Source organism: Pristiophorus japonicus, chromosome 2 (genome assembly GCF_044704955.1).
Source record: "Pristiophorus japonicus isolate sPriJap1 chromosome 2, sPriJap1.hap1, whole genome shotgun sequence".
In the NCBI taxonomy this organism is placed as follows: domain Eukaryota; kingdom Metazoa; phylum Chordata; class Chondrichthyes; family Pristiophoridae; genus Pristiophorus; species Pristiophorus japonicus.
This window is the reverse complement of record NC_091978.1, coordinates 273,032,293-273,056,982: the sequence shown is the minus strand read 5'-3', so window position 1 is coordinate 273,056,982 and position 24,690 is coordinate 273,032,293. Positions and strand designations below refer to the sequence as shown.

The following is a 24,690-nucleotide window of genomic DNA, read 5'->3' as shown; positions in this document are numbered from 1 at the left end:
TTAGTTTAACCCCTCCCCAACAGCACTAGCAAACACTCCCCCTAGGACATTGGTTCCGGTCCTGCCCAGGTGCAGACCGTCTGGTTTGTACTGGTCCCACCTCCCCCAGAACCGGTTCCAATATCGCACTAATTTGAATCCTCCCTTCTGCACCACTCCTCAAGCCATGTATTCACCTTAGCTATCCTGTGATTCCTACTCTGACTAGCATGTGGCACTTGTAGCAATCCTGAGATTACTAACTTTGAGGTCCTACTTTTTAATTTTAACTCCTAGCTCCCTAAATTTAGCTTGTAGGAACTCATCCCATTTTTTTAACCTATATCATCGGTACCTATATGCACCACGACAACGGCTGTTCACCTTCCCCCTCCAAAATGTCCTGCAGCCACTCCAAGACATCATTGACCCTTGCACCAGGGAGGCAACATACCATCCTGAAGTCTCGATTGAGGCTGCAGAAATGTCTATCTATTCCCCTTACAATAGAATCCCCTACCACTATAACTTTCCCATTCTTTTTCCTGCCCTCCTGTGCAACAGAGCCACCCTTGGTGCCATGAACTTGGCTGCTGCTGCCCTCCCCTGATGAGTCATCCGCCCCAACAGTACCCAAAATGGTGTATCTATTTTGGAGGGGGATGACTGCAGGAGATCCCTGCACTACCTTCCTTCCACTGCTCTTCCTGCAGGTCACCCATTCCCAATCTGCCTGCGTAACCTTTAGCTGCGTTTTTTCCAACTCACTAAACGTGCTAGTCACAACATCCTCAGCATCGCGGATGCTCCAGAGTGAATCCATGTGCAGCTCCAGTGTTGCAATGTGATCTGTCAGGTGCTGCAGCAGGATACACTTCCTGCACATTTAGTCGTCAGGGACACTGGAAGCGTCCCTGAGTTCCCACATAGCACAGGAGGAGCATGACACATGTCCGAGTTCTCCTGCCATGACTTAACCCTTAGATTAACTTAATTTGGCAACAATGATAAAGGTTATCTACTGATAAAGGAAAAGAAAAAGAAGAAAAACTACTCACCAATCACCAGCCAATCACTTACCCCCTCGGCTGTGACGTCACCCTTCGATTTCTTTCTACTTTTTTGCCTTCTCTCCCTGCATCAGCTAGCCTCCTCGTCGACGCTGCCGCTCCCCGATTGTTGGGGCTTTATAGGCCTCCCGACTCACTGCGCCACCTCCTCCTCGATGACTCACCGCTCCCCGACTATTGGGTGGTAACTTAAAATACTCACCCCTTTTGGTTCACCTTTGCTGGCCACACTCAGGTGCCGCAGAAGCCTGCCACAACTAGGCTAATTGTTGTGGAGAAATTTTCCTCTCTCCCGAGCAGACCCACTGAAATAGAGGATTGACACCCTGATTGATGACAGACTCCAGAGATAGGTTCGGAACGATCTTTATTCCAACCTCTGCCGGGGAAGCTCTCAGCCTCAGCTTCAATGAACAAGTGTTCTACTCACACAGTTATACAGTTTTCGAGGCATAGTGGCCTCGTGAACACTTATCTACAACCACCAGTTGGTCTACAACTAATCATCAGAGCTACATTGATTCATTACCCTTATCAGACTGGCTGCTGAGTGATCTCGCATCTCCCACAGCGTGTGAAGCCGATCTCAGTCTATTGGAAGGTGTTGTTTTACAGTTTTGACCTTGCTCTGGCTCTTCCAGCCTGTTCTGCAGGTTTTTTTAAAGTAAGCACAAAAGCACGAACTACATCCTTCAACCTGACTATTTACCATACTTTTTACCCCCTTACATATGTTATAGAATAGTTTCAGATGTGCTAAACATCATCGGCATGACCTTTTTGTTAATATTCCCCAACATTTTCACATCGAAAGAGGAAATGGGATCAGCAAGGATGCAGGGCACAGATATTATGGAGTGAATGGGAAGACATCTAATAGGTCATTTGCATCATTTCTATGTATATCACCATCTTTATTATGCAAATTATTATGCTAATCCTGAAGCAAGGAGCCATAAAATACTAAAAAATGGTAAAAAAATATATTTTTTTCTGCCAACTTCAATTCCTGTAATGTCTCTGCAAGGTTCTATTGCCAGTTATGTACTCAAAACATGTATCTTGCACCTTGGAGTTCTGGGATCTCTCAGTAACAGAGGTAATCATCTAATCATTTGTGGTTATTCATTATTCCTTATTTGTTTTGTAACTAAAGATGAGGGCCATAGTAACTTATTACTCAAGACCTTTGAACCCTTTTACCTTCTTAACATAAAGCTAAGGTTCAAAATGTGACGGCTAAGTCAAAAATTGTGCCTGGCTGTCCGCTTTTTAGTGTGCATCTGCTGTTTAGTGGCAAACAACGTTTCTGTAATTAACAGACATGGCCTAGAAATGTGGGTAATTTGTGCCTCCCATTACTAACGGGGCACAAACAACTTTGCAACTGGGCACAGTGCCTTTAACGACTTCCACTAAATTCGATGGGAGTTTAGCAATGGCGGTAACCCGTAGCGCCCCGAACCCTAAATTGGATATCACCCCCTGAAATTGCGGGTCACATTGGAGATCTTCTCAGTAGGCCCTCTTCGCTGGAACAGGCACCCTCCGTTATATTTTTTAATCTCCTCCTGCTGGTGTGGGCAAAGATTATGTGAATAGGGTGCCCGTTTTCAATACCACATACTTTTTGGCAAAGGTCACCAACAGGCTAATGCCGGCACTTATGGTGAGATGTATAGCACATGGGATTTCAGGACCCAAATCTTTAAGCCTAATTTTTCCAATGTTCTCTCTTCTTATCCCGGAAGCATTGAATCATACTGGAGCATGTTCCACAGGTGCTAGATCTCATTTGGTATCCTGCCCAAGTGACCTACTTTTATATATGAACCCAGAAAGCAAGTGCAAGATCACAATTCAATCATGAGCGACATCACATATTACATTTAGCATTGAATAGCTGCATTATTCTGGAAAAAAACATTAATTTAGGTCATTTCACCATTGATTAATATTTTGTTTTTGTTTCTTTAGGTGAATCTCAAGATGAGGCCCATAAGTGAAAGTTTTTATTTTGTGCTTTTCCTCATGATTTGGGGTAGGACTTTTTCCCTAAACTTTCTTTACCAGAAATGAAAAATGAAATAGTATTTGCTTTTGAAAGAGTAGATACAAGGGTAGATTTTCCAAGTCTCTGCCTGTGGCAAGTTCAGTCACACATCACAAGTGAGCAGCAAAGCAATTGCAGACAGTGGGCTCCCTGTGGTAAAGACTCCAAAATCGACACTGCATTATCGTTAAAATCTCAGAACAAAAGAAAGCGCAGGTTCTCTCATGCTGCATATCTATTTCTTCTGTAAGATCATGGCTGATCTGATATTGGCCTCAACTCCACTTTCCTGTCCCCCATAACCCTTGACTCCCCTATAATTCAAGAACCTGTCCATCTCAGCCTTGATTATGTGTGTGTGCACTCTGTGATGAAGGATGACAGTGGTACTGAAATAAATCATTTGCCAGTTTATACTCAGTTACAGGAATGAGATACAATAGAGATTTCCTACATTATCCTGACAGCACGCCATAGTTCCAAAGAGCTCTTCATATTGTAGCAGTCTGACTATTCCATACTGCCAGTTATGTTAGTATGAATAAAACTGAAGGTTTTCTCCTCCATGCTTGACTCCACTAGGAACTAGGCTGAGACTTGCCAGCTTCATTTCACTTAGCATCATCAACAGGGAAATTATTAACCTAATTATCTAAAAAGTTAATTCCTAGAGATAAAGAGTCAGTGTTCTAACTCCCAAGCCCCAAGTTCCATCTAATTTTCTATTATGGAACACTTTAAATTATATTAAAGTAGAGCCAGTTCTTACGTGGAAATTGGGATCAATAGTGAAACAGAGGTAAAGTAAGAGAACTGGGTGTATAGTTGACATAGTTTCCATTGGCAAAGTTCATATATGAATGTCATGCTCATACTACATTCCCCTCGGTATATTTTAGGCTGACATTAAACTCATTCACTAATTATCATTGGTCTAAAAGTAGTGCATATAGGAATGTAGTAAAAGCATCTGCAGCATTTACATGCAAATTCCGCTGATCAGAAAATATGCCCCATATGTGCATGGCCAAGAGGAACACAGTAATGGGAATTCCTACAATCTGAGGTCAGGAGCCTTCTACTTTTTAAGAAAGGAATAGCAAAAGATATGAGTGTAGAGACCATTTGATTAATGGAGCATCTTGTATAGATTATTGATGAAGCAACATTTGGAATATGTGTGTGGTTCAGGGCACAAAGGGAGATAATTTTAGAGAGACCAGAGAAGAGTGACAAGGATGATTTTGGATTGTAGGTTCTAAGTTACAAGGAAGGATGTAATTTAACATGACTTCATTAATAAAAAGATTGAAAAGAGAAAAATCTAGGTTTTCAAACTACTGAGAGAAATTGAAGCTGGGCTATTTATCTTTGAACTGGAGTACATAATTAAAGGACATGAGTATAAAATTAACAAAGCTGAAGTAAGCTTTGAAATGAGAAGGATTTATTTCCCCCAGAATAGTGGAGTAACTGCTCATTAAAACAATTAATGCTGTGTTGATTAACATATTTAAAAATAAGCTGGATGAACATCTGTTTAGAAATAGAATTCAGGATCATGTGTAAATATAGATAGTGAGGATCAAATTTAACACAATGAAAATGTTATGTCAATTAAGTCAACTTGTGAATAATGTATGATGTAAGGTTAGATAGGTATTCTGATGAATATATACAATGTAAGATTAGAAAGGTATTCTGGTGAATAATATATGATGTAAGGTTAGATAGGTATTCTGGTGAATAATGTATGATGTAAGGTTAGATAGGTATTCTGATGAATATATGTAATGTAAGATTAGAAAGGTATTCTGGTGAATAATAGATGATGCAAGGTTAGATAGGTATTTTGGTGAATAATGTATGATGTAAGGCTAGATAGGTATTTTGGTGAATAATGTATGATGTAAGGTTAGATAGATATTTGGTGAATAATGTATGATGTAAGGTTAGATAGGTATTCTGATGAATAATGTAAGATGTAAGGTTAAACAGGTATTCTGGTGAATAATGTATGATGTAAGATTAGACAGGTATTCTGGTGAATAATGGATGATATAAGGTAAGATAGGTATTCTAGTGTTTTTCTTGATTACCTTTTAGGGGAGAGAGAAACTTCACAAAATCTTTCCTCAGGAAGTCCAATGGACTGAGTAAAGTCTTTGATCGAGTGGATTCTGCAGAATTTGTGGAATGAACTCATTTAGTGAGCTGAAAACATATTTCTGTTTTAAGTTGAAATTCTGCACTACTTATTTTGCCACTAAGGACTCAGCCCCAAAGACTTAAACTTGTCTCATAAAAAAATGCATAACATTCAGGTAAAAAATTGCAAATGCTGTAAATAATGTTGAAAATACACAGCAGGGCAATCAGAATCTGAAAAGACAAGACAAGTTCACATTTTGAATGAAGATCCTTTGTCAGAACTAAAATATTTCTTCAGCTGCATTACAATATTTTACAATTACTAGCTAGAACTTTTGCACCACAGCTTACTCTGGTACAGTTTGGGAAAATTAGGTACAATAAATAAGAATGTTATTCACATCATAGCAATGGCCCGGATTTTATGGTCAGTGGCAAACGAATGGCGCTCGCTGTTCATTATATTTAAAGCTGCCCACTCACTTACGACAATTAGAGAGGTTTTTCAGTGCGGTGCCCTCCACAGGGGATCTAGGATCTGTGTGAGCACGACAAGCAATAGCTTGTCTTTTCAACCAATCAGATTGAAGAATCGTTACTGAGATATGCAGAGTCCAAACCTTAAAATTTAAGTTAGAATATTTTATTCACTATAAAATCATGTACAGAAAGCAAAATAAAGAGAGGGAAAGAGAGATGAGATTAATAGAGAGAGAATACAGATAGAAAGCAAAAGTAAAATATTTTTATTTTAATTTTTAATGTTTTAAAGATTTCCAACAATAATTAAAATCTGAAGAAATGAGACTCCACATTTGTAAAAGTACATTTTCAGTGCCACAGAGGTTGTTTGGTAGTAATTAAGAAATATCACGCAGTTAAAAATTCACTTACACTTAAACGAACAAGCCCTAGCTTTTTCTGGCCTGTTTTGTGGGTAACTAGTGGGTGGTGTGTAACGAACACCACACATTAAAAAAAATCCACGCACAGGCATCTTCCACCTATGTTTCTATTTCACTGGATATATTCAAGAGGGAGTTAGATATGGCTCTTACGGTTAAGGGGATCAAGGGGTATGGAGAGAAAGCAGGAAAGGGGTACTGAAGGAATGATCAGCCATGATCTTATTGAATAGCGGTGCAGGCTCGAAGGGCCGAATGGCCTACTCCTGCACCTATTTTCTATGTTTCTATTTCACCCTTGAGGATGTAGTTCGGGTCCTTCATTGAAACACCTGTAAACTCATCCTTTTTTGTGTGGAAGCGAATCATCCTCGTTTCGAGGAACCGCCTATGATGATGATGAACTAGCGGGTAAGTACAATAATTTTACACCTTGCATGTGTTTTAATGCCAAATCTCTCAATTAGGTACCAGTGTAGCAAAGCTTACGGAGGAGCAGAGCATCTTCCAGATTGCTCTATTTAACTGCGCATACGCAGATGTCAGAAGTTGCTGTCTGATTCACTCCATAATAACGGAACGCACTGATAGCCTCATCATTATCCCTGCCACAAAATCCAAGCTAATAAGCTTTAACACAGATAATTCTGACTCTTGATGATCATGCTTGCAGGGAGTGCATTTTTGGAAACTATTAGGGGCACTGGATCACACACTGGGATAGAAATGGGCCTCATTGCACCTGCTTTACACCGATAAACTGGGTGCAATGAGACCCAATTTTGGGGACCGACTTCCTACGCCTGAAGGATGCTTGAAAAAGGTCCGACCCGAAATTGGGTGTTAGGTTCCTTGCGCATGTAAATGAGAGGCCTAACGCCTGTTTGGTGTTCCTTTACAAAAATTGGATTGCAAAGAGCAGGGCAGGCATCAGATTCTTCAGTGTGCATCTCCTGGCTGCACAGCATTTCTGACAGCCATAGCCAACTTCGATCTGCCCCACACTACTGCTGTCCTACCTCCCCCGGAATTTGCCTGAAGCTGCTGCTGGTGAGGCAGGCAGCCTAAAATTAATTGCTGCAAAACAGAGAGCTATCTTTGGAGGCATTCGCAGCTCACCCACATTATTTAGATGAAGCCCGAGGCCCAAAATTGGACCGGGTTCCGGTGAACGTGACGGCCGTATCGCTGCAATTGCGCCCAAAACTGGATACTGATAAACCTTCGGTCCTTCCACTCTTAGACCCTTTAAGAGTCAAAAATGGGTGTATTGTGAAGAGTGAAACATTTGACTCTGTTAGTAACATCTCATACATTCATTTTCAGCGCTAAATGTGTTATTAAACTAGCAAGATTGGGACTGGTTGCCAAGGCCGATAGCCTTTCAGGAATGGTAGCATAGTGGTTAAATTACAGGATTAGTAATCCAGAGGTCTGGACTAATGATCCCATCAGAGCAGCTGGGGAATTTAAATTCAGTTAATTCAATAAATCTAGAATTATAAGCTACTGTTGGTAATGGTGGCCACGAAACTATCGCATTGTCATAAAAACTCATCTACTTCACTAATGTCCTTTAGGGAAGGAAATCTGCTGTCCTTACCTGGTCTGGCTTATATATGACTCCAGACCCACAGTATTGTGGTTGATTCTTAACTGCCCTCTGAAATGGCCTAACAAGCTACTCAGTTATACACAACTGCTACAAAAAACAATAATAAGAATAAAAACTGACGACCACCTGGCACAGGCTTCGGACATGACAACGGCACATCCAGCCCAGTCGACCCTGTAAAGTCCTCCTTACTAACATCTGGGGACTTGTGCCAAAATTGGGAGAGTTGTCCCACAGACTAGTCAAGCTATAGTCATACTCACAGAATCATACCTTTCAGCTAATGACACAGACTCATTCATCACCATCCCTCATCCCTGGGTATGTCCTGTCCCATAGACCTACCAGAGGTGGCAGCACAGTGGTATGCAGTCAGGTGGCAGTGGCCCTGGGAGTCCTCAACATTGACTCCGGAACCCATGAAGTCTCATGGCTTCAGGTCAAGCATGGGCAAGGAAACCTCCTGCTGATTACCACCTACTGCCCCCACCCCCCTCAGCTGATGAATCAGTACTCATATTGAACACCACTTGGAGGAAGCACTAAGAGTAGCAAGGACACAGAATGTACTCTGGGTGGGGGACTTCAATGTCCATCACCAAGAGTGGCTTGGTAGCACCACTACTGACCAAACTGGCCAAGTTCTGAAGGAGATATCTGCCAGACTGGGCCTGCGGCAGGTTGTGAGAGAACCAACACAAGGGAAAAGCCTACTTGACCTCATCCTCACCAATCTGCCTGTCGCTGATGCATCTGTCCATGACAGCATTGGTAGCAGTGACCACCGCACAAATTTTGTGGAGACGAAGTCCCATCTTCACACTGAGGACAACCTCCATTGTGCTGTGTGGCACTACCACCGTGCTAAACTGGATAGATTCAGAACAGATCTAGCAGCTCAAAACCGGACATCCATGAGGTGTTATGGGCCATCAGCAACAGCAGAATTGTATTCCACCACAATCCGTAACCTCATGGCCTGGAATATCCCTCACTCTACCATTACCATCAAGTCAGGGGACCAATCTTGGTTCAATGAGGAGTACAGAAGAGCATGCCAGGAGCAGCACCAGGTGTACCTAAAAATGAGGTGCCAACCTGGGGAAACTGCAACACAGGACTATTTGCATGCTGAACAGTGGAAATAGCATGCTATAGACAGACCTAAGTGATCCCACAATCAATGGATCAGATCAAAGCTCTGCAGTCCTGCTGCATCCAGTCATGAATGATGGTGGACAATTAAACAACTAACTGGAGGAGGCGGCTCCATGAACATCCCCATCCTGAATGATGGCAGAGCCCAGCACGTGAGTGCTAAAGACAAGGTTGAACTGTTTGCAACCATGTTCACCCAGAAATGCCGAGAGTCTTCAGCCAATTCGATTCACTCCACGTGTTAGCAAGAAATAACTGAACGCACTGGATACAGCAAAAACTATGAGCCCGACAACATTCCGGTTGTCGTGGTGAACACTTGAGCTCCGGAACTAGCTGCACCTCTAGCCAAGCTGTTTCAGTACAGCTACAACACTGGCATCTAACCGACAATGTGGAAAACTACCCAGGTATGTCCTGCCCTCAAAAAGCAAAACATATTCAATCTGGCTAATTATTGCCCCATCAGTCTACTCTCAATCATCAGCTAAGTGATGGAAGGTGCTGTCGACAGTGCTATCAAGCGGCACTGACCAATAAACTGCTCACCGATGTCAGGATCGCTCAGCTCCAGACCTCATTACAGCCTTGGTCCAAACATGGACATAAAGCTGAATTCCAGAGGTGAGGTGAGAGTGACTGCCCTTGACATCAAGGCAGCATTTGACTGAGTGTGGCATCAAGGAGCCCAAATAAACTTGACGTCAATGGGAATCGGGGAGAAAACTCTCCACTGGTTGGAGTCATACGTAGCACAAAGAAAGACGGTTGTAGTTGTTGGAGGCCAATCATCTCAGCCCCAGAACATTGCTGCAGGAGTTCCTTAGGGCAGTGTCCGAGGCCCAACCACCTTCAGCTATTTCATCAATGACTTTCCCTCCATCATAAGGTCAGAAGTGGGGATTTTCGCTGATGATTGCACAGTGTTCAGTGCCATTCGCAACTCCTCAGATAATGAAGCAGTCCATGCCTGCACGCAGCAAGACCGAGACGACATTCAGGGCTGATAAGTGGCAAGTAACATTTGCACCACACAAGTGCCAGGCAATGACCATCTCCAACAAGCAAGAGTCCAACCACCTCCCCTTGTATTGAATGGCATGACCATCGCTGAATCCCCTACCATCAACACCATTGACCAGAAACTTAACTGGATCAGCCACATAAATACTGTGGCTATAAGAGCAGGTCAGAGGCTGGGTATTCTGCGCAAGTATCTAACCTCTTGACTACCCAAAGCCTTTCCACCATCTACAAGGCACAATTCAGGAATGTGATAGAATACTCTCCACTTGCTTGGATGAATGCAGCTCCAACAACACTCAAGAAGCTCAACACCATCCAGGACAAAGCAGCCCACTTGATTGGCACCCCATCCACCAACTTAAACATTCACTCCCTGAACCATCAGTGTACCGTAGCTGCGGTGTATACCATCTACAAGATGCACTGCAGCAACTCGCCAAGGTTTTTTCAGCAGCACCTCCAAAACCGTGACCTCAATCACCTAGAAGGACAAGGGCAGCAGACGCATGGGAACATTACCACCTCCAACTTCCCATCCAAGTCACACACCATCCTGACTTGGGATATATCACCATTCCTTTATTGTTTCTGGGTCAAAATTCTGGAACTCCCTCCCTAACAGCACTGTGGGAGTATCTTCACCACAAGGACTGCAGCAGTTCAAGACGGCAGATCATTACCACCTTCTTAAGGGCAATTGGAGATAGGCAGTGCATTCTAGCCGTGCCAGCAATGCCCACAGAAACAAATTTTAAAAAAAATTCCTACATAGCAGTGATTGATCAGGAAAGTACCATTCCAATCATTCTTTTAGACTAATTATTTTTATTGATTCCTGCCTTAATGTTTTAGGTGAATTCGATAGCATCTGTTCAAGATTTTGCTTGTGCGTTGCTCTGCGTGTTAGTGAAACGTTTTTAGATTTTTAACATCACAATTTTAATTGTTTTCAAGCATTTCACTGGCTCCTTAGCAGTATTTATAATAGGAGCATTGAATTCAATCAGAAGAACATCATTTTTGAAGTAATATGCTCCTAGACAAAGAGGAATGGATGTGAATTTAAATATGTTATGTGCTGGCGATATTGCAAGTCTTGTTAATGTGTTCAGTTGGAGCATATAATCTAAATTTGCACACCAATTCAAATTTGGATTAAGCTATAGAAAGCAATTGGTTCACGAGGAAGAATTGCATACAAGTGGAAATTGGAGTTATATATAAGTAAATTTAAGTGCATCCATTTTAAAATAAACAATTCCATTTATTTCTTTGAACAGTCTCCCAAGGATATGGCTTGCAGCAGCTCATGGCTGACAAAGAAACAATAGTCAAGATTTTGTCTTCAGGAAAGTGTAAGTTGGGTTTATCAAACATTCAATACAATCTTAGACTAGTGTTGTCCTAAAGCCAAATCTGTAAGTTATCTGAAAATTCATGTAAAAATAACATATTCACTTAATTCAGTGCTGAGAACATTCTCACTAGAGTGAAATGTTGTTTATGTAGTTGACAATTAATGAACATTAGTATGACTCATGAGAAAAGTGTAATACACAGATAGAAACTACCCAGCATCTGCATCAAGCATTCTGAGGTCAGGTGAAGTATTGACCAGATATATCTTAAAACTCTTTCTGCTTTGTCCTAAACCTTAAACCCAATATCTGAAAAGCAACCCCTACTAAGCTAGTGTAATTTAAAAAATTCCCACATCCCCATCTCTGATTGAAACTGCCAAATTAGGGATGTTCCAAATTATGGATAAATTTAGCTGTAGGCCGACATTCACTTGGAACTAAGTTAAGACTGCTCTAATTTCACAGTAAGCCTGAAATCTCCACAACGGTTCTCCTGATCTTCTGCCGCAACTTCAGCATAAACCCTGGAGACAGTTGCATAAAAGTCTAGTTAGATCCCATCTGGAGTACTGTCTTCAGTTCTGGGCACCACACACCAGGAAGGATATATTAGCCCTGGAGGGTATGCAGCGCAGATTTAACAGAATTATATTGGGATAGACCAGGTTTGTATTCCCTTGAGTATAGAAGATTAAGGAGTGATCTAACTGAGATTTTTAAGATGATTAATGGAGTTGATAGGGTAGATAGAGAGAAATTATTTCCTCTGGTGGGAGATCCAGAACAAGGGGGCATAACCTTAAAATTAGAGCTAGGGCATTCAGTGTGATGCCAGGAAACACTTCTTCACACAAAGGGTGTTGGAAATTTGGAACTGTCTTCCCCAAAAAGCAGTTGAGGCTCGGCCAATGGAAAATTTCAAAACTGAGAGTAATAGATCTTTGTTAGGCAAGGGTATAAAGGAATATGGAACCAAAGCAGATAGATGGAGTTAAGATAGCCATGATCTAACTGAATGGCAGAACAAGCTCGAGGGGCTGAACGGCCTACTCCTGTTCCTATGTTACACTGATGTCATTTCCCCTGGGTTGCCATCGATCTTCTGCCGAAGTTACGGTTTGAGATCAGGAGAACCCGCGTGGAACTTCTACTCCGTAATGTCAGAAAAGAGAGGATATTTTCACCTTGTTGGTTTCGTTGGATTTGAAGCAGGTTCCTTGTGTGGCTGGACTGTTTTGAACTGTGCAATATGTAGTTATTGAACATATAAAAAGGATGGTATGCAAAGGCTCAAAGGCCCTTTGATGCACACCCTATCCACTTAACGGTGCAACCTCATGCTCCAACCTTACTAACATCTAATATTACTGACTCGAGGAAAAGTGAAATATAAAACCAAAACAGAAATGGAACTTTTGGAGTTCAGATATATGAAATCAAACTGAATTGTTCAATAATTATTCATTTTCAATTTTCAAAGTTGGGTCCTGGTTCCAATACTTTGGGAACGACCTTGTTTATGCTGAGGTGTCTTTCTACAGCAGCTAGATCCACTATGAAAGAAGTGGAAATAGCATCTACTCAGCTGACACTGGTACCCTGCTCAGTGGCCCTTCAAACCATTTTGCTGGTCTGTACAGGGCAAAACAAGCCCTTTAACTGCTCAGCCAGTTAGTGAGGAGAAGCATAGCTGGAGGAGCCAATCACCTTTGGATACGTAGCGTTGCCTTGTTTATATTACCAATTTGTCAATGACAGTAGAGTTGCTGTTGGAAACAAACCAACAATGTAAATGCAGCAGCAGTAAAAACCAATCATCTGGAGTCATATCGCACTTCCATGTGCTCTACACTCGCGAGTCATTTCCCAAGTACACCTTGATGGAATATTATTTGATTCTTTGCATATATGAGGCAATCAATAGAAAATCCCTATGGAGCTGCACTGAGTCATGTTTAGAGAAATTTCTGCTCAATCTAAGGGGCGCCATCTTGTTGAGAAGTTTTTATCAAACCTTTTACTGGAGCCTGTTGACACAATTTGCGTCAATGTATGTCATTACATTCCATCACTGGTATGTGGCATAATTCTGAAGAGTGTGTAATATGGCTTTTCTACCAACTCTGTCCTCTGTAATAGCAACAGTACCTTCTTTAAATATTTTCCTAGTATGGGTAGCATTAATGTAACAAGTTTTGTTTGAACTCATACTTACCATTGAAAGCGAGAATATGTCTGGCTTTTTTGTACTATTACCAAAATTACCTGTACACTTGAAAACTGTTAATTCTAAACCATGCAACCATGTTTTATTTCTTTTTTTAGTAATTCAGTGCTCGTCAGCTATTGACGTGCTGTTGCTGATGGATGGATCCTATAGTATAGGAAAAGGAAGCTTTGAAAGATCAAAACACTTTGCGGGCAAACTGTGCGATATTCTTGACATTAATCCCGACAGGGTAAGTGATAATGAATGTGATAAAATTAGCTGGAAAAACGAAGCACCACGTTTATTCTAAATTCTAATAGATTTGTTTGTGCTATTGCATGTAAGTTAAGTATGCATTTTTACTGATTATTCAGCTTGTCTGCTAAGATCTGCTGTCAGTGAAAATATCTTGGTGATTAACAAAACTTCCATTTACTTTTGTACAGACTGATAGTACTGTCACAATAAATTTGCATCTTATGGCATGACAATGGAAATTCAGTTAACCTTTAAGACAAATAATTACTGCTTGCCCAATGACTCAGTTAGAAAGTTCATTGAGCTGTACAACCCAGCAAGGTCCTACATTTAGTCTTCCGTCTTTGCTGAGTTAGTTGATAGCAACCAGGGTGACTAAAAGGTCAGTACAATTGGCCTTAGCACCCCTGAGCTAGAGAGTGGAACAATCTGTCCATTTTCCCAATCCTGATCAGTGTCCAGTGGTTCCTGCTGGAAAGTTCATGTATGTGGATGTCGGGTAAGAGTTTGCGTGTGATGCCCCCAATAGTGAAATGGTTCCTTCTCCTTATTCTCTAGGCTTGCAGGAGAAAAATGGCCACTCACATGGCTTTCAGCTGAGGCAGGAGGTGTGCGCAAGGCATTGCAGTTGTGTGGGACAGGTTGGGTGAACCAGAGGGCCTTTTCCTGTCCATCAGGAAGGATAGAATAAAAGGAAAAGGAGGTGGGGTAGCATTGCTGGTTAAGGAGGAGATTAAGGCAATAGTTAGGAAGGATATTAGCTTGGATGATGTGGAATCTATATGGGTAGAGCTACAGAACACCAAAGGGCAAAAAACGTTAGTGGGAGTTGTGTACAGACCTCCAAACAGTAGTAGTGATGTTGGGGAGGGCATCAAACAGGAAATTAGGGGTGCATGCAATAAAGGTGCAGCAGTTATAATGGGTGACTTTAATATGCACATAGATTGGGCTAACCAAACTGGAAGCAATACGGTGGAGGAGGATTTCCTGGAGTGCATAAGGGATGGTTTTTTAGACCAATATGTCGAGGAACCAACTAGGGGGGAGGCCATCTTAGACTGGGTGTTATGTAATGAGAGAGGATTAATTAGCAATCTCGTTGTGCGAGGCCCCTTGGGGAAGAGTGACCATAATATGGTGGAATTCTGCATTAGGATGGAGAATGAAACAGTTAATTCAGAGACCATGGTCCAGAACTTAAGAAGGCTAACTTTGAAGGTATGAGGTGTGAATTGGTTGGGATGGATTGGCGAATGATACTTAAGGGGTTGACTGTGGATGGGCAATGGCAGACATTTAGAGACCGCATGGATGAATTACAACAATTGTACATTCCTGTCTGGCATAAAAATAAAAAAGGGAAGGTGGCTCAACCGTGGCTATCAAGGGAAATCAGGGATAGTATTAAAGCCAAGGAAGTGGCATACAAATTGGCCAGAAATAGCAGCGAACCTGGGGACTGGGAGAAATTTAGAACTCAGCAGAGGAGGACAAAGGGTTTGATTAGGGCAGGGAAAATGGAGTATGAGAAGAAGCTTGCAGGGAACATTAAGACGGATTGCAAAACTTTCTATAGATATGTAAAGAGAAAAAGGTTAGTAAAGACAAACGTAGGTCCCCTGCAGTCAGAATCAGGGGAAGTCATAACGGGGAACAAAGAAATGGCGGACCAATTGAACAAGTACTTTGGTTCGGTATTCACGAAGGAGGACACAAATAACCTTCCGGTTATAAAAGGGGTCGGGGGGTCTAGTAAGGAGGAGGAACTGAGGGAAATCCTTATTAGCCGGGAAATTGTGTTGGGGAAATTGATGGGATTGAAGGCCGATAAATCCCCAGGGCCTGATGGACTGCATCCCAGAGTACTTAAGGAGGTGGCCTTGGAAATAGTGGATGCATTGACAGTCATTTTCCAACATTTCATTGACTCTGGATCAGTTCCTATAGAGTGGAGGGTAGCCAATGTAACCCCACTTTTTAAAAAAGGAGGGAGAGAGAAAACAGGGAATTATAGACCGGTCAGCCTGACATCGGTAGTGGGTAAAATGATGGAATCAATTATTAAGGATGTCATAGCAGTGCATTTGGAAAGAGGTGACATGATAGGTCCAAGTCAGCATGGATTTGTGAAAGGGAAATCATGCTTGACAAATCTTCTGGAATTTTTTGAGGATGTTTCCAGTAGAGTGGACAAGGGAGAACCAGTTGATGTGGTATATTTGGACTTTCAGAAGGCGTTCGACAAGGTCCCACACAAGAGATTGATGTGCAAAGTTAGAGCACATGGGATTGGGGGTAGTGTGCTGACATGGATTGAGAACTGGTTGTCAGACAGGAAGCAAAGAGTAGGAGTAAATGGGTACTTTTCAGAATGGCAGGCAATGACTAGTGGGGTACCGCAAGGTTCTGTGCTGGGGCCCCAGCTGTTTACACTGTACAATAATGATTTAGATGAGGGGATTAAATGTAGTATCTCCAAATTTGCGGATGACACTAAGTTGGGTGGCAGTGTGAGCTGCGAGGAGGATGCTGTGAGGCTGCAGAGCGACTTGGATAGGTTAGGTGAGTGGGCAAATGCATGGCAGATGAAGTATAATGTGGATAAATGTGAGGTTATCCACTTTGGTTGTAAAAACAGAGAGACAGACTATTATCTGAATGGTGACAGATTAGGAAAAGGGGAGGTGCAAAGAGACCTGGGTGTCGTGGTACATCAGTCATTGAAGGTTGGCATGCAGGTGCAGCAGGCGGTTAAGAAAGCAAATGGCATGTTGGCCTTCATAGCAAGGGGATTTGAGTACAGGGGCAGGGAGGTGTTGCTACAGTTGTACAGGGCATTGGTGAGGCCACACCTGGAGTATTGTGTACAGTTTTGGTCTCCTAACCTGAGGAAGGACATTCTTGCTATTGAGGGAGTGCAGCGAAGGTTCACCAGACTGATTCCCGGGATGGCGGGACTGACCTATCAAGAAAGACTGGATCAACCGGGCTTGTATTCACTGGAGTTCAGAAGAATGAGAGGGGACCTCATAGAAACATTTAAAATTCTGACGGGGTTAGATAGGTTAGATGCAGGAAGAATGTTCCCAATATTGGGGAAGTCCAGAACCAGCGGTCACAGTCTAAGGATAAGGTATAAGCCATTTAGGACCGAGATGCGGAGGAACTTCTTCACCCAGAGAGTGGTGAACCTGTGGAATTCTCTACCACAGAAAGTTGTTGAGGCCAATTCACTAAATATATTCAAAAAGGAGTTAGATGAGGTCCTTACTACTAGGGGGATCAAGGGGTATGGCGAGAAAGCAGGAATGGGGTACTGAAGTTGAATGTTCAGCCATGAACTCATTGAATGGCGGTGCAGGCTAGAATGGCCTACTCCTGCACCTATTTTCTATGTTTCTATGTTTCTATGTTTGTTCAAGCAAGGTACCACAGAGTAGCTGCCACTCTTGGCAAGTTTACAAGCATGAGTTGGGATATTAGGGAGAGGAGGAAAGACAGTTTGAATGGGAAAGCAAATCGGCAAGTAGGATTTTTTCTGTCATAAGTGGATTTACCTAAAGTTTTGCCACCTGGGCGATAACCTGGGGAGCAGAAAAACCACCTGTTGTAGAAACTGCCTGAGTTTAAAAACATATCGGCCCTGAATTTGCAGTCAGAGGCTTCTTGCGGAGATCGGCAAATAAAATGCCCGCCTTTTTGGTGGTCTAGGAGGTACAGAGATTCCCGGTGCTGGGCCTCTCCGGGTACCCGCGGATAGGCCCATGTATCTCAGGGGTGCAGGCAGTTTGCAAGTGCCCCAGGATCACGTGGGCCAGCCCATCCAATAAAAGAAGGGAATTCCCATTCATGCTTATGGGGATTCCTTATGTACGGAAACCCCATATGTATGAATGGGATTAGCCCAAAAATACACCTACACTTCAAATAAATTAGAAACCAAATTACATATTTAAAATTAATTAAGATGGCATTTAATTAAATATTTAAAACAAAACTTTAATTTTTATGAAAAATAAATTTACATGGTTTAATGGGACTAAAAATAAATTTATCTTATTGCACAGTGTTTTTAATGTATAAATGATATTTATGTTTTTTTAAACTCTTACACTGGTAAAAGCAGGCTTTACCAGCCGTAAGAATTTCATGGGCATTCGGTGGGCAGAGGTTGGGCAAATAGCGCAACTCTCCACCTGCGGATGGCCTTTTCCTGGGGATGCATTGGATCTGTCAATTCTTGACAGATTGTAAATTATGTGATTTCATGCATGTGCTTCGCGCGCAAAAACTCAGATCTTGCACAGCCCTTACGGGCGCATGAGCACCTTGTACGCACCCATAGGGCCGCAAATTACGGCCCAAGAACTTAAGAAATAGGAGCCGAAGTAGGCCATTTGGTCCTTTGAAACTGCTCTGCCATTCAATAAGATCCTGGCTGATCTTCTACCTCAACTCTATCTTCACGCACAATTCCCATATTCCTTGATTCCCACAGTATCCAAAAATCTAGCGATCTCAATCTTGACCATACTCAATGACTGAGCATCCACAGCCCTGTGGGATGGAGAATTCCAAAGATTTACAACCCTTTGAGTGAAGACATTTCTCTTCATGTCAGTCCTATATGGCCGACCCCTTATTTTGAGACTGTGATCCCTGGTGTGATGCCACCATTCCATTACATAATTTGGAGAACATGCTGAAAAGTGTCTTTTTGGGTTGAAACAGCCAGCACAGCACAGGAATGATAGAAATCAACTTTATTTAATTCCTGACAGTATTGTGAGTATTTTCCAGGCTTGCTTGAGAGAAAAACCAGGTTTGTCTGTGGTCTGGTCTCTTTTGTTTACTTGGGCCTCAATTTCGCTTAACGAGGCGGGAGGGAGGCAGGCGATGTCGAGTGCAGGTTCTAATCCCGCTGCTGGCTCCATGCTGCTGGATTAGATGGTAGCTGAGGTTGATGTGACAAAAGCGATCTGTCAATGGTGAGAGAGGTTGCTCCAAGGAGGTGACAGTGGATAAAGAGTTTACTCCAAACACTTCCAATCTTCCTAAAGCTGAAAAGTATATTCCAAATCCTGGAGGCTTCAGTTTCTAATATTGGAAAATGAACAGTGGTGAAATGGTAGCTTTTATACCACTTTTGCAGGTGTCACCTATTCAGAGGAATGGTGAGTCACTGAAAACCTGATCTAATTACCTGACGTAATCCCCGAGTGCCGTGAATGTCGTCAAAAAGCTGGAAAGATGTTTAATGGATGGTAAAATGCCGTTTAAGTACCTTTTAACAACCTTGTAACTATTTCATTTGGCTCACCTGCCGCTTAGTGTCGGGTCTGTAAAGTGTACTCAGACCCGGCACTTGGTAAGCTGACACGGAGGTGGGTTCACAGTGAGATCCCGCCCCGCTTTTAATCTTTTAGATTTTGACAGCAGACCAGCCTCCAAACCCACCTTTTGAGCGTTGGCAAAACCCAGGCCTTGGTGTTGATTCAGTTGATTTCAGTATTAGGTTATACAACAGGCAAGTGATCCGCTCCAAAATGTTACTGCCCAGGTGGCGAAGGTGGAAATGACCCTGTAGACCCTTCATCAGAACTGGAAATAAAATGCAACTGAAGAGCATTTAACAATGAACAAAATAATAAAGTGAAGGAGCAGGAAAAAAAGTTAGGCACGTACATACAAGAGAGGAAGTAGAATGATCTGAAAAGTGCTTGAAAGGAAAACAGGAGATGGTTAAATGACTGAATTGATATTACCATGCGACAATACAAAGGAGCATTATAAAAGAAATTAAAGACATTGAAGAGACACAGAGAATACGTGAATACAGATTTTTGTTCCATTAAAATCAGTTGGAAAAAGTGCTTCCTAATTTCACTCCTAAATTACCTAGCTATAACTTTAAGATTATGCCCCCTTGTTCTGGATTTCCCTAGCATATATATATATGTAATATGTGTTTGTGTGTATGTATGTATATACATATGTATAGATGTGTATGTATATATATATATATATAGAGTTATAAGAAAAAAAACTTGCATTTATTTAGCACTGTTCAGGTCTGCTATAGATAGCTCCTCAGGTTCACTGGTAGCAGTCAGTCCTGTTTTTATGGGAGTTGTCTCTCACTGCCCTACATCTACTTTGATGAACTTTTGATGGCATCCGATATGGAGGAGGACGCTCCATAGACCCTTGTGGTTGACCATGTCAAAGGCCTTTGTAAGGTCGATGAAGGTCATGTATAAGGACTGGTGCTGTAAAAATCATGTCCATTGTGCCCAGTAGGGGACAAAATCTGCATTGTGACTCCGGGAGGAGCTCCTCGGCCACAGGGAGAAGACAGTTGAGAAGGACTCTAGCGACAACTTTCCCAGTGGCTGATATCGGGGAGATTTCTCTGTAGTTGCCGCAGTCGGATTTATCCCCTTTTTCAAAGATGGTCATGATCACTGCATCTCTGAGATCTCCCGGCATGCTCTCCTCCCTCCATATGAGAGAGATGAGGTCATGTATTTACCGCACAGCATTGCCCCCCAGTCATCAAGATCCATGGCGCGGCCCTGGACAACATGGACCATTTCCCGTACCTCGGGAGCCTCTTATCAATAAGAGCAGACATTGATGACAAGATTCAACACTGCCTCCCGTGTGCCAGTGCAGCCTTCGGCCGCCTGAGGAAAAGAGTGTTCGAAGACTAGGCCCTCAAATCTGCCACCAAACTCATGGTCTACAGGGCTGTAGTAATAACTGCCCTCCTGTATGGCTCAGAGACATGGACAATGTACATTAGACACCTCAAGTCGCTGGAGAAATACCACCAACGATGTCTCCGCAAGATCCTGCAAATCCCCTGGGAGGACAGATGCACCAACGTTAGCGTCCTCGACCAGGCCAACGTCCCCAGCATTGAAGCACTGGCCACACTTGATCAGCTCCGCTGGGCAGGCCACACTGTTTGCATGCCAGACACGAGACTCCCAAAGCAAGCGTTCTACTCAGAACTCCTTTACGGCAAACGAGCCAAAGGTGGGCAGAGGAAACATTACAAGGACACCCTCAAAGCCTCCCTGATAAAATGCAACATCCCCACTGACACCTGGGAGACCCTGGCCAAAGACCACCCTAAGTGGAGGAAGTGCATCCGGGAGGGCACTGAGCACCTCAAGTCTCATCGCCAAGAGCGTGCAGAAATCAAGTGCAGGCAGTGGAAAGAGCCTGGGGCAAATCTGTCCCATCCTCCCTTATCCTGTCCCACCTGTGACAGGGACTGTGGCTCTCGTATTGGATTGTGCAGCCACCTAACGACTCATTTTAAGAGTGGAAGCAAATCTTCCTCGATTCCGAGGGACTGCCTATGATGATGATGATATCTACTTGTACGATAGCATAACCCAGGAATGTAATATTAGCGTCCTGTGATCTGAATTGGAAACTAGTGTCTTTCACTCATGTGCTTCTTCTAAGGTGACGATAAAAATACTTGGTAAGACAAGGCCTGATTTGAAACATTAAGCTGCTTTATTTTTCCAGACAGCGAATGAACTTACAGAGTATCAGTTGTAATCAACACATACATATTCCACTCAGTTACACATAATTCCGGTACATAGTGAAAATAATGAACTTGGCATGCCATTCCACATTGGTGGAATGTCTTTGTCGTATTTTCAGAATTATCTTACAGTCTGTACAATGGCATCTTTTGTAATTGTGACAAAGGTAACCTATCCCCCCTCATCCTTCTCGACCTGTCGGCAGCCTATGACACAGCTGACCACTCCATACTCCTCTAACGGCTCTCCACCACTGTCCAGCTGGGTGGGACTGCACTCGCCTGGTTCCATTCTTATCTATCTAATCAAAGCCAGAAAATCAACTGCAAATGGCTTCTGGTGTCCCCCAAGGATCTATCCTGGGCCCCCTCCTATTTCTCATCTATATGCTGCCCCTTGATGGCATCATCCAAAAACACGGCGTCAGTTTCCACATGTACGCTGATGACACCCAGCTCTAACTTCTTGTGTATCTGTAAAGCATGCACTCCCATGTTCCATCACCAGGGAGCACATCCCCTGAAGTCCCAAGGGATCCCAGCATCCCTTGGGAGCACTGTATATAAGCCGGCCCCAAAGGCCTGTTCCTCACTCTGGATTGTCCCGGGCGATGGCTCCACACTGTTTGGAAGGAGCTGGCTGGGCAAAATTCGCTGGAACTGGGATGATATCCGAGCGCTATCACATGTCGATGAGGCCTCAGGTTCTTAACAAATTTACTTCCCTTTTTGAGCCAGGCATTGGAAACTTTTCCGGGGCGAAGGTGTGGATCCACTTGATCCCAGAGGCACGACCCATTCACCACAAGGCGCGAGCGGTACCTCACATGATGAGGGAGAGAGTGGAAATCAAGCTGGACAGGATGCAACGCGAGGGCATCATCTCCCCAGTGGAATTCAGCGAGTGGGCCAGCCCGATTGTTCCAGTACTCAAAAGTGATGGCACGGTTAGGATTTGCGGCGATTATAAAGTAACTATTAATAGTTTCTTGCAACAGGACCAATACCCACTAGCTAAGGCAGATGACCTATTTGCGACGCTGGCAGGAGGCAAGACGTTCACCAAGCTCGACCTGACTTCGGCCTACATGACGCAGGAGCTAGAGGAGTCTTCAAAGGGCCTCACCTGCATCAACATGCACAAGGGACTGTTCATCTACAACAGATGCCCGTTTGGAATTCGGTCGGCTGCAGCGATCTTCCAGAGAAACATGGGGAGCCTACTCAAGTCAGTACCACGCATGGTGGTTTTTCAGGACGACATATTGGTCACGGGTCAGGACACCGTCGAGCACCTACAAAACCTGGAGGAGGTCCTCCAGCGACTGGATCGCATAGGGCTGCGGCTGAAAAGGTCGAAATGCATCTTCATGGCAACAGGAATGGAGTTTTTGGGGAGAAAGATCGCGGCAGACAGCATTTGGCCCACAGACGCCAAGACAGAGGCTATCAGGAACGCGCCCAGGCCACAGAATGTCACAGAGCTGCGGTCGTTCCTGGGACTCCTCAACTATTTTGGTAACTTCCTACCGGGGTTAAGCACCCTCTTAGAGCCCTACATGTGTTATTGCATAAAGGTGAGAACTGGGTTTGTGGAAAAAAACCAAGTAATTGCTTTTGAGAAAGCCAGAAACATTTTATGCTCCAACAAGCTGCTTGTATTGTATAACTCGTGTAAAAGACTTGTGCTAGCATGTGATGCGTCGTCGTACGGAGTCAGGTGTGTATTACAACAAGTTAACGTTGTGGGGAAGTTGCAACCTGTCGCCTATGCCTCCAGGAGCTTGTCTAAGGCCGAGAGGGCCTACAGCATGATTGAGAAAGAGGCATTAGCGTGTGTGTTCGGGGTAAAGAAAATGCATCAGTACCTGTTTGGCCTCAAATTTGAGCTGGAAACCGATCACAAGCCCCACATATCCCTGTTTGCTGAAAACAAGGAGATAAATATTAATGCCTCAGCCCGCATGCAAAGGTGGGTACTCACGCTATCAATGTATAACTATACCATCCGCCACAGGCCAGGCACCGAGAACTGTGTGGATGCTCTCAGTCGGCTACCATTGCCCACCACGGGGGTGGAAATGGTGCAGTCTGCAAACTTGTTGATGGTGGCGCAGCCCGCAGACTTGTTGATGGTCATGGAAGCGTTTGAAAATGATAAATCACCTGTCACAGCCCGGCAGATTAGGACTTGGACCAGCCAAGATCCTCTGCTGTCCCTAGTAAAAACCTGTGTACTGCATGGGAGCTGGTCCAGCATTCCCGTTGAAATGTAAGAGCTAATCAAGCGTTCCAGCGATGAAAGGACGAGCTGTCCATTCAGGCAGACTGCCTGTTGTGGGGTAACCGCATAGTGCTACCCAAAAAAGGGCAGGAAGACGTTCATCTCAGATCTCCACAGCACACACCCGGGATGAAAATGATAGCCAGATCCCACGTGTGGTGGCCCGGTATCGACTCTGACTTAGAGTCCTGTGTACGGCAATGCAGCGTGTGTGCTCAGTTGAGCAATGCATCCAGAGAGGCACCACTAAGTTTGTGGTTCTGGCCCTCCAGACCATGGTCGAGGATCCATGTTAACTATGCGGGGCCCGTTTCTCGGTAAAATGTTCCTAGTTGTGGTGGATGCTTTTTCAAAATGGATTGAATGTGAAATAATGTCGGGAAGCACTGCCACCGCCACCATTGAAAGCCTGAGGGCCATGTTTGCCACCCAAGGCCTGCCTGACATACTGGTCAGTGACAACGGGCCATGTTTCACCAGTCCCAAATTTAAAGAATTCATGACCCGCAATGGGATCAAACATGTCACCTCGGCCCCGTTTAAATCAACCTCCAATGGGCAGACAGAGCGGGCAGTACAAACAATCAAACAGAGCCTCAAACCAGTCACAGAAGGCTCACTCCAAACCCGCCTGTCCCAAGTACTGCTCAGCTACCGCACGAGACCCCACTCGCTCACAGGGGTGCCCCCGGCTGAGCTACTCATGAAAAGGACACTTAAAACCAGACTCTCGCTGGTTCACCCCAACCTGCATGATCAGGTAGAGAGCAGGTGGCAGCAACAAAATGTAAACGATGGTCGCGCCACTGTGTCACGGGAAATTGATCTGTGACCCTATGTATGTGCTAAACTATGGACATGGTCCCAAGTGGATCGCGGGCACGGTGATAGTTAAAGAAGGGAGTAGTGTGTTTGTAGTCAAACTAGACAATGGACAAATTGCAGAAAGCACCTGGACCAAACAAGGCTGCGGTTCACAGACTGCCCTGAACAACCCACAGCAGGCACCACCTTTTACGAGCCCACAACACACACCCAAAGGATCAACGAC

The 24,690-nt window shown here is 43.7% G+C and overlaps 1 protein-coding gene across 1 annotated transcript in view; it reads left to right on the top strand.

Annotated features, from left to right (window-relative positions):
• The window catches only part of LOC139230373 (von Willebrand factor A domain-containing protein 2-like), a 181,270-nt gene that overhangs the window by 49,051 nt on the left and 107,529 nt on the right, over positions 1–24,690 (top strand). Inside the window, exons 2-3 of the mRNA XM_070862201.1 lie at positions 11,238–11,312; positions 13,644–13,777. Of these exons, the coding sequence (XP_070718302.1) occupies positions 11,238–11,312; positions 13,644–13,777 (209 nt within the window). The remainder of the gene's footprint in view (positions 1–11,237; positions 11,313–13,643; positions 13,778–24,690) is intronic.